Source organism: Asterias rubens, chromosome 18 (genome assembly GCF_902459465.1).
Source record: "Asterias rubens chromosome 18, eAstRub1.3, whole genome shotgun sequence".
Lineage (NCBI taxonomy): Eukaryota > Metazoa > Echinodermata > Asteroidea > Forcipulatida > Asteriidae > Asterias > Asterias rubens.
Window position 1 is genome coordinate 4,137,176 of NC_047079.1, and position 17,234 is coordinate 4,154,409.

At 39.5% G+C, this 17,234-nt stretch overlaps 1 protein-coding gene across 1 annotated transcript; it reads left to right on the forward strand.

The window, feature by feature from the left end:
- The first annotated feature begins 753 nt into the window (after positions 1 to 753).
- Positions 754 to 16,743, forward strand: LOC117302755. The gene is made up of 15 exons (XM_033786774.1): positions 754 to 1,165; positions 2,633 to 2,680; positions 3,645 to 3,749; positions 4,275 to 4,437; positions 5,503 to 5,852; positions 6,842 to 6,898; positions 7,508 to 7,664; positions 8,413 to 8,513; positions 9,019 to 9,186; positions 10,499 to 10,560; positions 11,080 to 11,295; positions 12,712 to 12,824; positions 13,664 to 13,830; positions 15,103 to 15,261; positions 15,597 to 16,743. The coding sequence occupies exons 1-15, from the start codon at positions 842 to 844 to the stop codon at positions 15,672 to 15,674; spliced, it is 2,268 nt and encodes a 755-aa protein (XP_033642665.1). The 5' UTR covers positions 754 to 841; the 3' UTR covers positions 15,675 to 16,743.
- The last annotated feature ends 491 nt before the right edge of the window (positions 16,744 to 17,234 follow it).

A 17,234-nucleotide genomic window follows, 5' to 3' on the forward strand; every position in this document is an offset into this window, starting at 1 on the left:
TGTTGATATTTATCCAAACCAATGTCCCTTCTGGTAAATCAAGCTAGGTCAAGTGAACTCGACCTCTGTCAGCTCGACCTTGCTGATGAGCTCCCAAAGCTCAAGCTTGCTGGCCGGGACGTAAAGGTTGGCAAAAGTTCACAAAAAGTAGCTACATTAAGCACAGTAAACATAATGTACTTTCCAGAATAAGGCAGACAAATCACATTTCATGCACCAACTGTGACTGCATGGTATCCTGCTCATTTTTGGCTGAGCAGAAAGCGGTTGCACTTGTGGCTTAAATAAGCAGCTCCATTGTGCCCCAGGGTCGATATCCAACTTGGCAACAACGATTGCCACTTTTCATTATGAAGGCGTTATGCTTAGAATATACCTTGAAACATGCCATAATTTCTGTTGAATTGAATTAACCTTTTTATTCAAACATTATAAGGAACAGAATTCATCATTAAAAAAAATATACAACAGGTGATGTAGGCCCGGCCTATATAAAGCCTGCGACTTTTTGGTTCAGGTCATTAAAGTTGAAACCAAAAATTATTATTCAGTCTAGACAATATTAAACACTTTGTACTTTGTAGAGAAGTTATGTTTTTGTCTTAAATTAGGTTTAAATTAAGCCGCAATGCTGATGTTGTCCAAAAATTCCCCCTCCAGATATGTCTGTGTTCCCGCCCCCAATAATTAATTCGAAAGTGCGCCCTCTCGCTTTGCGGAAGAAAATTTGCACAACAAATGAAAATGGACACATGTAAGTCGAACGTGTATAAAATAGACGAGAAAAGCACATCAAAATATCTTCATATTTTCGAGTATTTTTTGCCGTACAACTGCCACAATGAGTATTCCTCCGAATCGCCACCCGTGTTGTTTGGGGCACATCAATTTTTACTGGAACAGAACAGGTGAAAGTAGGGGCCCCCGATGCCCGATGTGTCTTTCTCTGCCGTTGCGAGACGCCTGCATCGCGTCCGATCGACCCACAAAACTAGCGGGCTTCGTGAAGCTCTTGAGTAGCGTGACGCGGCGTCAGCCCGGCGAGAAACTGGACCCGGAGGCGATGGCTTTGGCCCTGGGTAGGGACAAGGACTGGAGGGTTAGACAAGTGGAAATCATGAGGGCGATACAGAGGGCACTGACGGTGGCGAAATTTGACCAGAAGGTAATCAAAACAAAAGGCCTAGCATAGGGACTTTAGACTTTTAGATGTTTAGAGTTAGATTAGACCATGGATGGAGCATGAGGAAGTAGACCCAGTAACTGGGGCGCTGTAGTGTACAATGTTTGTCAAAATTTCGAAAAAAGGAGTACAGCGCCCCAGTCTAGCCTACATTACACTGTACTTCAAACTTGATTTGAGTTTGACATGTTTGATTTGATTTGATTTGATTTGATTTGTTTCTTATTATCATATTCATATCATTATTATTATTATTGTCTAAATTTCTGCATCAGGATTTGGGGGATATTTTTCCGCACCTCGCTACCAATTTTTCACTCATTTTTACAAAAAGTGATAGGCCTATATGATCTCTATAATGAGGTAACTAAATTGGATACTAAATTATTTCATATCGAACATGTCAAATGAATAAGTGGTGGCGTGATACGGAAACTTTTCCAAATCCCAATCCGGATAACTTTCCATATGGCACCACCACTTTTTCACAAATTTTTACAAAAAGGGATTCTCATTGAGGTAAATTAGAAACTATATTATTTCAGATTGAATGAAAAAGTGGTGGCACCATACAGAAACTTTTCCGAATGAACCATGCGATTGTGAACCTCATCAGACATCAGCAGACACAAGGTTAAGAAAGATAACATTACCACACTCCTACTCCTACTTACATGTAGTCCTATCTAGTGAAATAGAATTATCTTCATAATAGTTTGAGGAGTTGGCAACGCACCAAAGAGAGGAACATTTCAACATGCAATATTTTCCTGTGGTACATGTATTGTGAATGGTTTTTGAAGTATTTACTTTATAAAACAAAGGTTTACAAGGGTGCTGTGGCGCAATATATGCAGCCAATCAAATCAGGAACACTGGGGCAAACCCCCTTTTTTTTCTTCGACAAGTGCACGTTTTCTCCACCACCCATTACACAACATGGGATCATCTGCAAACTTACAGACTAAAAAAAAATTGTGTGGGTAATTGTGCCCTTCACTGATCTAGTCATTAAATGGAGGAGTGTTAAAAAATATTTTAATGAGTGTATTCAGTTGTATCGACCTTTGCGTACAAATCTTTGCTCCAATGCAGATCCATTTCGCCTTACTTTTCCCATGACTCACAGTAAGGCGGGAGATCGAACATTCACCGTTTCAGCAGCTAAAGAGTGGAATGAACTTCCCTCCTATATTAAATCTGCTGAAACAGTGAATGTGTTTAAGAAGATTCTTAAAACCTACCTCTTTCCTAATTGATTTTTTTTTTTTTCTATTGTTGTTTGTTTGTATAATGTTTAATTTATTGCTCTTTGTAAACGCTGTGTTATGGTTTTACCATGAATAGCGTACCTAAATGCTTAATAATAATAATAATAATAATAATAATAATAATAATAATAATTGAAATTATTTATTATTACTCTGTTTCAATTATTTTTCTTTGCAGATTACATTTTGTCAAATCATCAATCCAATAGGACCAATAAGTATCAACGTAAGTACTTGGATATTCATCAAAATTTGAGAATTATTTATCAGCCTTAAATTTGGATTAAGCTTCATGATCATTATCATTTAGAGATAATGGCCCAATTTCATGGCTGCTGCACTCTGTTGTATCTATACATGCCTGTATAAGCTCTAGGCCCTTTTCGAATCATTGGGGCAATTCCATGCAAACATGGACAGGACACCAAAAAAAAAATCATCTTTCCACTTAGAAGTTATAGCTAACATATGAAACCAATTTATTTTTTGTTGTTGACAAGGAATGAACCCAATTTTTCCAAATAAGAACTCAGCTTGGGCTCCATGTAGGCGTGGCTACATTGTCTGGGAAACTGGAAAACTGTAATGCGACTGACCGTAATGCGACTGACCATGGTTTTGCCATGTATACCTAAAAGTTCAAGTTGCTGACCATTCATAAGTTTCCTGTAGGATACTCATGTAAGAGTTGTGTGTTACATATAGTCACACTTTCGCAAGCTTTTTGATATAGGAAATTTTTGAATTGTGACAAGTGTGTTTTTTACCATGTCCTTTTTGTGTAATGTGACTGACCGCTTTTTACAGCGTTATAACATCCAGAGGTCAAAGCCCACAACATTTCTAATGTCCTCACTTCAAAGCCTTGGGTGTCAAGCTCAAATCAGTCTATAAACTTAGTGGAAAGAATATCTCACATAGAACTTCTAGCACCAAGATCGAGAAATGACACTGAAAAGTGTAATGCGACTGACCGTGGAATTGCCCGTTGGCTTCAGCTTTGGATTAGGCTTTACGCTCCGCTCTATCGACTGAAGCCCTGAGCATGTATGCAAAGCACGGTGGCGCCCAGCTACCCTGAGCCGAATCTGGAGTCGAAGCCATGGTTTCGAAAAAGGCCACAGTGAGAGTCTATGTTTCTTTGTGACCGAGGTGTTTATTGTTGACTCTGACTCTGTTTTTATTTTCAGCATGACATGGAATGGCGACAGTTAGCCAACCTTCTTATGGATGCAGGAATCTTAGAGGTATCAACTCTACTCCTCAAGATCCGCATACCAAACCTAACAGATGAGGTAATGTTTTGTCAGAGTGTTCCACAACCTTGTTTCCCTGATTCAGCTTCAGGAGTACATGTACATTGTAGGCGGCACGTGCCCTGGTGACAGTTGATTTGGGCAATCCCCCAAATCAGTTAAATCATGTAGGCCTAAGTGAAGCCCTTATTCTTGAAGTGATAAAACAAGAGAGAGGATTTTTCTTTTTGGAATCAGTGTGCTTTGGTTGAATAGTTTTATAACTGTATCAATGCGTTGTCAGTTATTTATGTAGCCTTAAAGCTTTGTAAAATGGCTTAGATTTTTGTGAGGCACTTTAAAATGCCTGTATGTGTAGTATGACAAAGATTTACCAGCAGAAGGCCTTGAACTTTGCTCTTGAAGGGGCACAAGGGCGTTTCTATAAGGAAAATGTCAGTTTGTAAAATAAAACTTTGCAAAGGGCACCACAGCAAAGCATCGCAAGTACTGTAGAAGCCTTGGGTTATTTTGAGGTCTACAGCAGGATTATTTTGTTTGCTTGTTTGCTTGTTTTTTTTTTAGACTGATGTCTACGGCGACCCATGGGAGTCTATCTATTTTTATACGCTTGAGACCATGTCTAACATCTTGTTGACCAGTCACTGGGAGAACCCCAGAGCCAGGGCGTTCACCATCAAGGCAATAGGAACTGACTACATCCATGCTGTCATGGCCTTCGTCAAGGGTAAGAAATTTACACTTCACTCGTCCGATCCCCCCTCCCTTTTTTTTATTAGTATAATACACACATAATGACCAGCAGCAAGTAGCGTGTTCTTTGCTCTCAATGAAATAAAAACAATAATAATTTTATGAGAATTTAGCTGCTTGAACAAAAATCTCAGAGAACCCTATAGCCAGTCTTGCATTCACCATCAAGGCAATAGGAACTGACTATCCATGCTGTCATGGCCTTCGTCAAGGGTAAGAAATTGACACTCCACTTGTCCGATTTCCCATCCCCCCTTTTTTTAATTGGTATAATACACACAAAATGACCAGCAGCAAGTAGCATGTTCTTTGCTCTCAATGAAATAAAAACAATAATAACTCGATGAGAATTTGGCTACTTGAACAAAACTCTCAGAAAACCCCATAGCCAACATTGCACTCACCATCAAGGCAATAGGAACTGACTCTATCCGTGCTGTCACGGCCTTCGTCGAGGGTAAGAATTTAACACTCCCCTCGTCTGATGCTCCTTTAGTTGCGTGTTCTTTGCCCTCAACGAAATGAAAACAATAAAAACTAGATGAAAATTTGGCTACTTTAACAAAAGTTTCAGAAAACCCAAGAGCCAACCTTGGTTTGTTATTTTATGTATGTTGGGATATACCTAATGTGAATACTAGTCTTTGACAATTACCGATTGTGTCCAGTGCCTTTAAATCTCCAAGGACCAAGCTCAGACATTTTTCCATTTTCTACGAGCTGCGCTATTAGAAACTAGTAAAACAGCAAGCTGAATGGTCCTTGCTGGAAAGTCACTGAAAAAGTTATGTACAAACCCTGTAGATCTCCATTCAGGGCTGATTTTCATTAATCCTGTAAGCACAAAACATTGCTAAGCACAAAAAAGTATTGCTTAACAGAAATAGGTTACCAGCAAAACATTTACGTTGTTGTGACTGGTGCCCAATCAATTTTTACTTAGCAATGACATTTATCTAGCAGTATTTTCTGCTTAACAGAGGTCATGAAATTTGGCCCTGATGCCATTTTCTGTGTTTTTTTTTCTCTCCATTAACAGAGACCAAATACTTCATGGTGACCATCATGGCCATCTACAACTTCTGCCACATCTTCACGGACTTCCCCGCCGTGGGCATCAAGCTGGACAGTTCGGGCATCATGACTAAACTCGGCTACTTCCTCCACAAGGACAACTCCATCCGCATCATGAACAAGTGGATGCAGCAGGGACTCTTTGCCTACGAGCTGGACCAGCTGATGGAGAACCCCGCCGGATTGCTCCCGCTGACCACGGTCGCCAACCCGGACGTCAAGAATCTACCAGACTGCAACGACCAGGAACTTCGAGAGATCGGGATCCAGTTTGCGAGCACCTTGCAACAGACGAGTCTGCAGTGTTTAGGGTTTGTAAGTAGCAATATTAATTTTGGTTTTACCCACGACCGTTGCAATTCTAGAGCAGTGACATACCATTTAGACTACCTAGATTGCTCGATAGCCAGAGGCAGTTTGAATCCTATGTTTTAGGAGTGGGTACCGGAAAGATTTAATAGATGGAAATTGCATCAAGGATTTGCATCTTTGGTTTTACCCATAGTACATGGTACATCGATGTATATGAAGCACTGTATACTTGTTAGTAGCAGTCATCAAACTTCAATCAATCAATCAATCAGTCAATCTGGGGTGCGTTTTGGCGACCCCAACCAAAAACTGTTTCGGTTGTTGGTCGTTGGTTCTGCTGTTCAGACTGAACGACAACCAAGTTGTGAGCTCGGTTACCGTTTTGGTTATGACGTCAGAAACAACTATTGGTTACAGCCGCCAAAACGCACTCCTGATTCAATCAATCAATCATCTGTTGTCAACACAGGTAATTTTTTTCTTTCCTTTTTCACATTTCAAAAGAGCATAATCTATGCTTTAATGCTGTTTAAACCGCATGTTGAAACCAACTTTGGTTCAAAAGACAATTAAACTGTGAAAAAGGGGTTTGAAGTCAATTTGTTTTTTTGAAAAAACACTGGCACATTTTATTTCAATGCTTATTTTAACCCCTTTTTGATGTTATTCATAAGGATTCAGGAAGTTGCCAATATCAATTCAAACTTTTTTTTGCATTTAAATTTACATTTAAAATGCGCCCCTGTTTTGGCGTGTTTCTCCATACTGATATTTCAGACAACTGACACAAACCTGTATTTACCTGGCAAGCAGATACACACATGATGTTTCTGCAAACCAAATATACATTGCTGCCTCACCATGCAATGCCTCGAATCCTATTAATCGCATCACATTTATACTTACTGCTTGTGTACTCAGTATTTGAGTTTGGTTTAGGCCTATGCCATTGTTTTCCAAAATTTATTGTAGTATTTTTATCTTTGATGCAGTTGTCAAAAGATAAAGCTGTGCGATCGTATGTTACAAAAGATCAACTTGCAGGAAGGGTGAGTTGTAAGATATGTACCAAGGGAATACAAGAGCGATGACAAGGTTTTAACATCTGTTTAAAACCAGCAGACACTAAAGGACTGAGTCGAAGGCGTGGTCACTTATTGCACAGCCATGACCCTGCAAGGTTTTAAACAGATTTTTAAGACATCACTCTTTTATTCCCGTGAACACATTTTCTGTAAAATTAATTTAAAAGTACAAATCTGACAGTCTAGCCTTTTCACTTGGTGTGTACCAACAATTACAGTACATAAAATAGCAAACTTGTAAAGTGAACTCAATTGGTCTGTTGGTCATCAAAAGTAAGAGAGAATATTGGAAGAAAACACACCATTGTCGCACAAGCTGTGCGCTTTTAGATGTCTTAAAATTTGAGACCTCAGCTGAGTCTCGAACTCAATTAAAATAGTTTAGTGAGAAATTACTCCTTTCTCAAAAACTGCGTTGTTTCAGACGGAGCCGTTTCTCACAACGTTTTAAACTATCAACAGTCTCTCCATTGCTCGTTACCAAGTAAGTTTTATGCTTACAACTATTTTGAGGTATTACCAATAGTGTCCAGTGTCTTCGAAATAAAACTTATTGATGGTTTTTTGTATCAGGCTGTCAGTCGATGGCTGCGCATGCCCATCCTGTCTACAGAAAATTGTTACATGCTACAAGCGTGTCTGAAAGTTTTATCGGAGATGGTCCACGTCAACGGCTTTGCCTGGAAACTTCTCGATGACTATGGCTTTATGGGTCATCTGGAAAAAGGAGGTGAGTTGGTCAAGGAGGGAATAGAGAAGAAAAAAACACCATTGATGCACAAGTTGTGTGCTTTCAGATGTCTTTTTTATTTTATTTTCCTTTTTCAATAATTGTTTGTTTAAATATATTTTTTTGTTGTGTTCCGTTGATAAGCTTCAGCTTCTTGTGTAATGCCTCCATTTAGTAGTTTTTCTTGTATCTATTGTTTAGTTTTTTTTTAAAGATGCTATGTCAGATTTTTGGCCAATTTGACCCAAAAAAGGTATTTTGATTGGGGTCGAGAAAGTTACAAGCTTTCATTTGAGCCATTGCTCAAAAAAGTCCGCCAATTATTAGTAGCCATGGTAGTAGCACTGAAATAAAGTGCTCAAAATTAGTTTTTGTCGGGATCCCGACAATATATCACGTGACCAATTCTTATGTGTTTTATAAGAAACGTTTCAAATTTTTGTCCTGGTTCCTGTCCATTAAAAGTAAAAGTTAAACTTGTTTTCGTTAGAGCGGGTGATACTCTTTGAATTACCATTCACTCAAAAGATATAATTTTTTTTAATGTTTGGGGCCAAAAATCTGACATAGCATCTTTAAAGTGCTTATATCCATGTGAAAATAAATGTTGATAAATTGAACTGAATTGAATTGAAGTTGAATGGTTTCAAACGGTTGGCCAACCGGCTGGACAAGGTCACCAAGTGTAGAAGGGTGTTTGATTTCATTTTTTGTTAACTGTTTTCTTTCTCGTCTCATTGTGATGCAGCATTCTACCCAAGTAAAGACGTCATATGGCATTACTTAGAAGTAGCTACGAGAATAGGAATGCACCGTGGTCTATTGCTAAAGAGAATTGTAGAAAATCCTGTGAGTTTATTTGGCTTTCATTAAAAAGAAAATCTTGAATGCAGTTTTTTTGAGGAGAAAAAAAAAGAATATTTAATTGAGATAACAGACCTGGAATAACATGGAAGCCAAGTTTGCCAATTGCTTCTGGCGCCCCTTCAAAGTTGTCCCAGTCACCTGGAAGTGGTATTTTGGCAAAATAAAGCTTTTGTCATTAAAATATGTGTTTTGATGAGTCGAATATGAATACACAGTCACCTAAGGTTCTAAAAAACTAGTTTCCATTTTATTTACAAATTTAAAAATAGGCCTGACCCAAAAGGGCGAATGTTCGACATGATCATTATCAAGTGGTAATTCTCAAATATGTACTTTGCTTGTATTCATTCGGACTTGTAATCCTGCATCTATTCTTGGTTTGTCTGATACAGTTAGTCAATAGTCAATAGGTATTTGTTGATAATCATTAGTCAATAGTCAATAATCAATAATTCTATTTTTCTTTAAAATGTCTCTTCATTTTCAGTTAGTCATGCGGTCAGCCGGGATCCACATGTACAGCCTTGAGCCCAATTGTCATGTCTATTCCATAGCTCTACTAACACTGGCCGTTGATAACCCTGGGGTGGAGTACGTTATCAAATACTTCGGCCCCAGACATTTCTACTACTACTCTGATTATTTTTTCAACAAGGTAAGTCTAAAGGGAAGACAAAACATTGTGTTTTGTGTCCTACAAAAAGTAACCAGACCCTTCAAAGGCAGTGGACACTATTGGTAATTACTTCAAATAATTATCAGCATATAACCTCACTTGGTAACGAGTAATGGGGAGCGATGGATAGTATAAAACATTGTGAGAAACGGCTCCCTCTGAAGTGACGTAGTTTTTGAGAAAGAACCCATTTTCCACGAATTTCATTTCGAGACCTCAGATTTAGAATTTGAGGTCTCAAAATCAAGCATCTGAAAGCACACAACTTCGTGGGACAAGGGTGTTTTTTTCTTTCATAGTTATCTCGCAACTCTGAGGACCAATCGAGCTCAAATTTTCACAGGTTTGTTATTTTATGCATTGTCGGAAACACCAAGTGAAGACTGGTCTTTCACAATTACCAATAGTGTCCAGTGTCTTTAAAGGAAAATTGTAGCTATCTAATATTGAAGTCATGTTTCCATCAGTTAAGGAAAAAAAAAAAAAAGCCATACATCTTTAGGTGAAATCTCTTCCCCTTTGAGCTCATCAGCAGTCCCTCTTTAAGAATAAAATAATGAATAGAAAACTGGAAAGAACTCCTTGCCTGGCATTTTATTTTTTATTTTTATTTTTATACAAGTCGCCTGACACACAAGGCCTGATGAAGGCCACTTCAAGGTGTGGGCTACAATTATTTTTTTCCAGAGGCCATTGCCACCTACGCCTAGGGCTCAAACAGGGTTACCCCTTTCACAGTCCATACGAATGTAGGCTTGGGTATCTTCAATTCGAAGCCTAGCAGAAAGCACTACCTCCCCACATGCCTGGTGCATGTTCCCTTCATCCTATGATCTGCCATCTTTTAAGAGGAATATCAATTCCTACCTTCAGCTCCACTGAAGCATGTCTATGTTTTCATCTCTGAGCCATAATAATAATAATAATAATAAGACTTGTAATGCGCACATATCCACCCTGCTGGGTGTTCAAGGCGCAGTAAAACCAAAAACAAAACAAAAACAAAACACAACACAAAGAAAAACAGACACAACAAAATTAGTCATTGAAAACCTGTGACATAAGATAAGTTTTGAGAAGAGACTAACGCCCTTTACCTAGATTGGCTTTTTTAGCCTTGTGTTGGGCGAACTTGCATACAAAAATATATAATAAAATATATATAAACATTGTTTTCTGTGCTGGCCATTTCCTGTTCTTTTTTTGCACTAAACAAAGTTATGTGATTGAGTTCTGAAGTTTGAAGCTTAGCAACTTTTTTTATTTGTTTTTTTTTTACTTCTTCCTGCAGACACCAATTATAGGAATCAAAGTGTCTGAACTACAAAATGGCTGCCGACGCTTAGGCAAGAAGTAAGTTATGTTCAAACCTATGGAGATAGTTCTTGTGATTGATTCAGCTTGGTGCACTACATGTACACACTTGGCAGCACAGGCTGTATACTCCCCAGGGAGCTGAGATGGTTTAAGAACGAAGTTTATGGCCCTGTGAACAGGGGTAATAATTTGTTGGTGCGCAATGATCATTCTTTGGAATTGTGCCATATAAGAGCCTATTATATTATGAATAGGGTAGATGGCCTTAGCTTTCGATCCAATCCGGACCTTCTTCAGAGGCATAAAACAAGTACAAACAAATACATATCCATTTATAGAAATAGAGAGGGGGAAAGGGACTAAGGAAAGGATCCAGAAAGAAGCGGGAAAAATAACAGCCAATCAAAGTTTCTATTTCAGAGACAATATTGGTGGCTATGAACCAAAAGGAATGAAGTGGCGAGGACAAAGGATGTTTAGAATGAAAGGATGGTATATTTTGTAATTATTTTTATTTCGATTCTGACACTATCAATACTTCTCTGTTCTCTTCAGAATGTACGATAGAGCAGAAAAAGAATTCAGTAAAACCCGTCATCTCATTCTGGATGCCGGTAAAGCCAGCGAGCTCAAGGAGAAGGGAAATAAATGCTACAAGAGCGGAAAGTGTCAAGAAGCTATAACGCTTTACACCCAGGCCCTCAATGTCTGTCCCCCAACGAAACCAGACAAGAAAGGTCAAAAGAGGGAACAGAGTAGTCCACCATTATGGTAAGTTTTAGACTCCCCCCTTGCAAAAACAAATAGAAGGAAGTTCTCTTTCGTGTCCAGTGGCAACCAGACTTCTGAATGGTTGACGTTTTGCACTTGTTTTCAACTGTTTTCGTGTGCGGAATGTCAACTGTTGGGAGTTCTGGTTTGCCACTGTTCACCTGTTTATGTTTTATTTGTTAATTGTGGTTCTTAATATTGTACGTTCAATTAATGTTCTATTATATGTAATCACCGTATATAATTGCTGTGGTTTCAACCATTTGTACATGTCTGCTATGCATTTTGTCAAATAATCTTTATATTTTTTAATTATTGTGTATTGTATATTTCTCAAAAAAAAATTATTTGGAGCTGATCTACTGATGTAATTGCCTGTAACGGATGATTACAGTGTTTTTAATTGAATTGAATTGAGAGTTGTGGTTCTGCTGAAAAACTGACTACGCAGGTTTAATTCTCTGGGAATCTCTGGGGTTTTCCTCCATCTAAAACTGAAACTTGTCTTCTCTCCATTGCGTTCTTGGCTAGTACAGCGATGAAGTTTGCTTTTCTGAGAGTGCTTGGCTTCAGAACTAAAACTAGTAAATGAAATAAACTGAAACGAAAAGAAATACTGCATAATCTCCACATAAGAATGTACACATGCAAGTTGTTAGCATCTCAAGGTCTTTGTTAGATCAGCTAGAAATCCGCAGAAAAGAAATCTTGTTTGGACACTGTTGGTAAATACTCAAAATGTATATGGCATAAAAACTTACTTGGTAATGAACAACGGAGACCTATTGGTAGTATAAATCATTGTGAGAAACGGCTCCCTCTGAAGTAACTTATTAATGAGAACGAGGTAATTTCTCACTAAAATACTTAAATCTGAGAAAGACATCAGGCCTGAAGCCTTTCTCAGGCATTTGAAAGCACACAAATTTGTGCAAAAGGGTGTTTTCCTTTCATTATTTTCTTGCAACTTTGATGACCAATTGAGCCCAAATTTTCTAAGGTTAATTTATGTATATGTTGGGATACACCAAGTGAGAATACTGGTCATTGACCGTTACCAAAAGTGTCCAGTGTCTTTAATGACTGCCCTTAGTTATTAAAATGTAATTATTCCAATCGGCTGCAGTTAAGTTATGGTACAACTTATTATTTGTTATTTCTAGTTTTTTTGTACTCATTAATCGCTTTTGACGCACTCAGAATTATTAAAACTAATTCCGATGGTTCCCGCTCTTTCTGATCTACTGCTGTTCATATAAATTATTGATAATTATAAATTCCAGTTGTTTTCTACTCATAAATCGCTTTTTACACCCTCAGTTATAAGAACTAGTTCCGATGTTTTCCGGTTTTTCTGATCTACTACTGTTCAGTTATGAAATAAATCACTGATAACTGCTTTTTTCTCCTCTCAAGGTCTCCCCTGCCAGCGACGTTGCTTAGTAACCGCGCACAATGTTATATCAATCTTGGCGATTACGAGAAAGCTGTTGAAGATTGCGACGAGGCGATTGCAAGATGCTTAGGAGGTAATTGAATTCCATCTTAAAGCAAGTTGCAATCTTGATTCCTTGTCCCATTATCAGAGCTAAGATGCATCGTAAGGTTGGTTGGTCAATGAACTCATTTCTGGTGTGATTGAAAATATGATTCCTTTTGCAACTTTATGGACCTAATGCAGTGACATAATGTGACTTAGCATATCAACCAACTGTGGATCCCCCAAATTGGATCCCTAATTGGACCCCTAGGTCAAAGGTCAATGTCATTATGGCTAAATTAAAAGAATCATTGTCCGAGTAATTATTTAAGAATGACTTGGCATATAAACTCCAAACATGGTTTGTGGATTGGTCTTGGAATCCCCTGGAAGCTTACTGTTTTCCACCCCCCCCCCTTACATCAAATGTGAAGGTCATTATGTTTAAAACAAAGTAATGTTGTCCAAGCATAAGCTCAAGAATTACTTGGCATATCTTGTTTATTAATTTTGATTTTTTTACCCATTAGCACTGTATACTCAGTGCTTTCCAGAGTCCTGTGACAGGCATGTTACTCGGTGGGATTCGAATCCAGGACCCTTGCAATTCTAAAGCAGTGTCTTCCCAACTAGACTACCGAGGTTGCCCGGTAGCTAGAGGCAGCTCGAAACCAAAATTAATTATCATCATCCCTGATGCAATTATTTAACATCTCTTTTAAAATTTTGTTTGTTGGCAAGAAGCTTGTTATTTTATGGGTCAAACATCTATGTCATTATGGCTAAAACAAAATAAATGTTGTCCCAGTGATAACTCAATATTTGGATTAATCTCAGCGGGGCATTTGTGTGTGTTTGTCAACACACCATTCTTGTTCTCTCTTACAGCCACAGACGAAGACGACCCAACCTATCCGGACACGGTGAGATACAAAGCCATCTTCCGCCGCTCCAAAGGTCTGTTTGAGCTGGGGCAGTACTTCCGCTCCATGCAGGATATTGCAGAGTGTCAACTCAATCAGCCATGTGAGATGTTTAAGGCCCATCTGGATAAGGTGAGCAGGGCCCAATTCCATAGCGCTGCTTAGCGGCCGATTTTGTGCTTACTGTGCAAATTCAATTTACTGCGCTGCTAACCGTATAGCGTATAGCACACGGAAAGGTGTGCTAACCTTATGGTGCTTACTGCATGAAAATAAATGACGTCACAATGCAAATCCATGTTGAAGGCTTATTATGGCATGGCTGCCTAATATTTCTGCGACACTGTGAAATTCACTTGCAAGTTACCAAAAAATACAGTAAGCATGAAAATTTGCTTACCGTTAAGCAGGGCCCATTGCTCAGCTTACCGCCAAGTTCTGCACTTACCATTGACATTGTCCACTTACAGTGCAAGCGCCAAATTTAAAAACCCAAACCATAATTTTGTACTATTCCTGTCTGATGATGGATTCAAACCAGGGTTTTCAAAGATAAAAGGCAGATACAGGAATCTCTGAGACAACCTTGGACTCATTTTCATAGAGGTGTTTAGGGAGAAAATATTGCTTCAACAATTGTCTGCGAAGCAGAAAAAAGCGGGATACCAGTCATAAGTTGTACATGTAATATGGTAGTTTTGCAGGTAACCTTATTATGGCATTATTTGTGTACTTAGCTAGTTTTTGTGCGTAAAGCCAGTGGACACTATTGGTAATTGTCAAAGACTAGTCTTCTCACTTGGTGTATCTCAACATATGCATAAAATAACAAACCTGTGGAAATTTGAGCGCGATCGGTCGTCAGAGTTGCGAGATAACTATGAAAGAAAAACACACCCTTGTCACACGAAGTTGTGTGCTTAAGGTGCTTGATTTCGAGACCTCAAGTTCTAAACTTGAGGTCTCGAAATCAAATCCGTGGGAAAATGACTTCTTTCTCCAAAACTACGTCACTTCAGAGGGAGCCGTTTCTCACAGTGTTTTATACTATCAACCTCTCCCCATTACTCTTTACCAAGTAAGCTTTTATGCCAATAATTGTTTTGAGTAATTACCAATAGTGTCCACTGCCTTTAAAAGAACGTTAAAGAATTGGTAAGAAACAAAAATTGCGAAGATCACAGATTTACATAAAACTTACACGGTCTAATCAGTATTCTCTCGTGACCAAGATGGCCGATCGATCTCAAACTTCTACAGGTTTGTCAGTTTATGCATATGGTGGATTACATAAAGTGCTAACACTGCCAGCAACTGTTTTGTTAGCAAAAACTAATTCTGTAATGTTCCTTTAAGCATGTGTATGAAATACCCCGCTAACTCCATTAACTTTTGTTTTGACAGGTGATGATCCGTTTCAGGGTTATGATGGGACCGGACCCGATGCCGCGATGCGACGAGTGCGTGCATTACAACGGAGCCAGGGTCAAACGCTGCACTCACTGTATGGCCACGTACTGCTCAAAGAAATGCCAAGAAACCGCTTGGGTTAAACGCCACAAGGTGAGTGTGATAAGCGGGCTCATCAGGGTAGACTGGTTTTCAGCTGGAGGTCAAAGTTCACCATATTCTACAAAGACAGACGTGTTCTGAAACGGTTTTTGGAGGAAAATGCCTGAAATTGTATACATTTGGGAGATCTTTTCACAAGGGGGATGCATTGCTTTTCAGTGGAAGGCCCAGGGGCCTTGTTTATGTGTGTGTGTGAATTTTTTTAAGGAGGGGGGGGGGGTTACACCTAACATGCCCCTGATAGCTGTGGCTATGGATGTCGACTTGGCCCCCAGAACTTGAGTTTTATGCACATTTTCTTGTTTTGTTTGTTTCTACTTTGCTAGATTAACTGCCAGGAGTATCAAGCTGAGATGGCGGCCAAGAAAGAAGGGACTAGACCCAAGCCTCAAGATCTAGACTAAGGAGCTCTACATGGTACCCTCACTCCTGGGTCTTCTAAGGACTTCTCCATGGTACCCTCACTCCTGGGTCTTATAAGGACTTCTTCATGGTACCCTCATCCCTGGGTCTTCTATGGACTTCTACATGGTACCCTCATCCCTGGGTCTCCTAAGGACTTCTTCATGGTACCCTCACTCCTGGGTCTCCTAAGGACTTCTTCATTGTACCCTCATCCCTGGGTCTCCTAAGGACTTCTACATGGTACTCTCATCCCTGGGTCTCCTAAGGACTTCTACATGGTACTCTCATCCCTGGGTCTCCTAAGGACTTCTACATGGTACCCTCATCCCTGGGTCTCCTAAGGACTTCTACATGGTACCCTCACTCCTGGGTCTCCTTAGAACTTCTTCATGTGACCCTCATCCCCGGGTCTCCTAAGGACTTCTATATGGTACTCTCATCCCTGGGTCTCCTAAGGACTTCTACATGGTACCCTCATCCCTGGGTCTCCTAAGGACTTCTACATGGTACTCTCATCCCTGGGTCTCCTAAGGACTTCTACATGGTACTCTCATCCCTGGGTCTCCTAAGGACTTCTACATGGTACTCTCATCCCTGGGTCTCCTAAGGACTTCTACATGGTACCCTCATCCCTGGGTCTCCTAAGGACTTCTACATGGTACCCTCACTCCTGGGTCTCCTTAGAACTTCTTCATGTGACCCTCATCCCCGGGTCTCCTAAGGACTTCTATATGGTACTCTCATCCCTGGGTCTCCTAAGGACTTCTACATGGTACCCTCATCCCTGGGTCTCCTAAGGACTTCTACATGGTACTCTCATCCCTGGGTCTCCTAAGGACTTCTACATGGTATCCTCATCCCTGGGTCTCCTAAGGACTTCTACATGGTACCCTCATCCCTGGGTCTCCTAAGGACTTCTACATGGTACCCTCACCCCTGGGTCTCCTAAGGACTTCTACATGGTACCCTCACTCCTGGGTCTCCTAAGCTTTGTACAGCAAAAATTGCTTAGTACACAAGGCTATATATAGCCATGTACACTTTTCAAGCAAAAATTGCCTTGTGAACTTTTTCAGCTATAGCCTTGTGACACTTTTTCAAGCAAAAATTGCTTAGTTCACAAGGCTATAGCCTTGTTGCACTTTTTCAAGCAAAAATTGCTTAGTTCACAAGGCTATAGCCTTGTGACACTTTTTCAAGCCAAAATTGCTCAGTTCACAAGGCTATAGCCTTGTGAACTTGTACACTTTTCAAGCAAAAATTGCTTAGTTCACAAGGCTATAGCCTTGTGACACTTTTTCAAGCAAAAATTGCTTAGTTCACAAGGCTATTGCCTTGTATACATTTTCAAGCAAAAATTGCTTAGTTCACAAGGCTATAGCCTTGTACACTTTTTCAAGCAAAAATTGCTTAGTTCACAAGGCTATGAGCCTTGGGAACTGAGCCTTGTGACACTTTTTCAAGCCAAAATTGCTTAGTTCACAAGGCTATAGCCTTGTGAACTTGTACACTTTTCAAGCAAAAATTGCTTAGTTCACAAGGCTATAGCCTTGTGACAC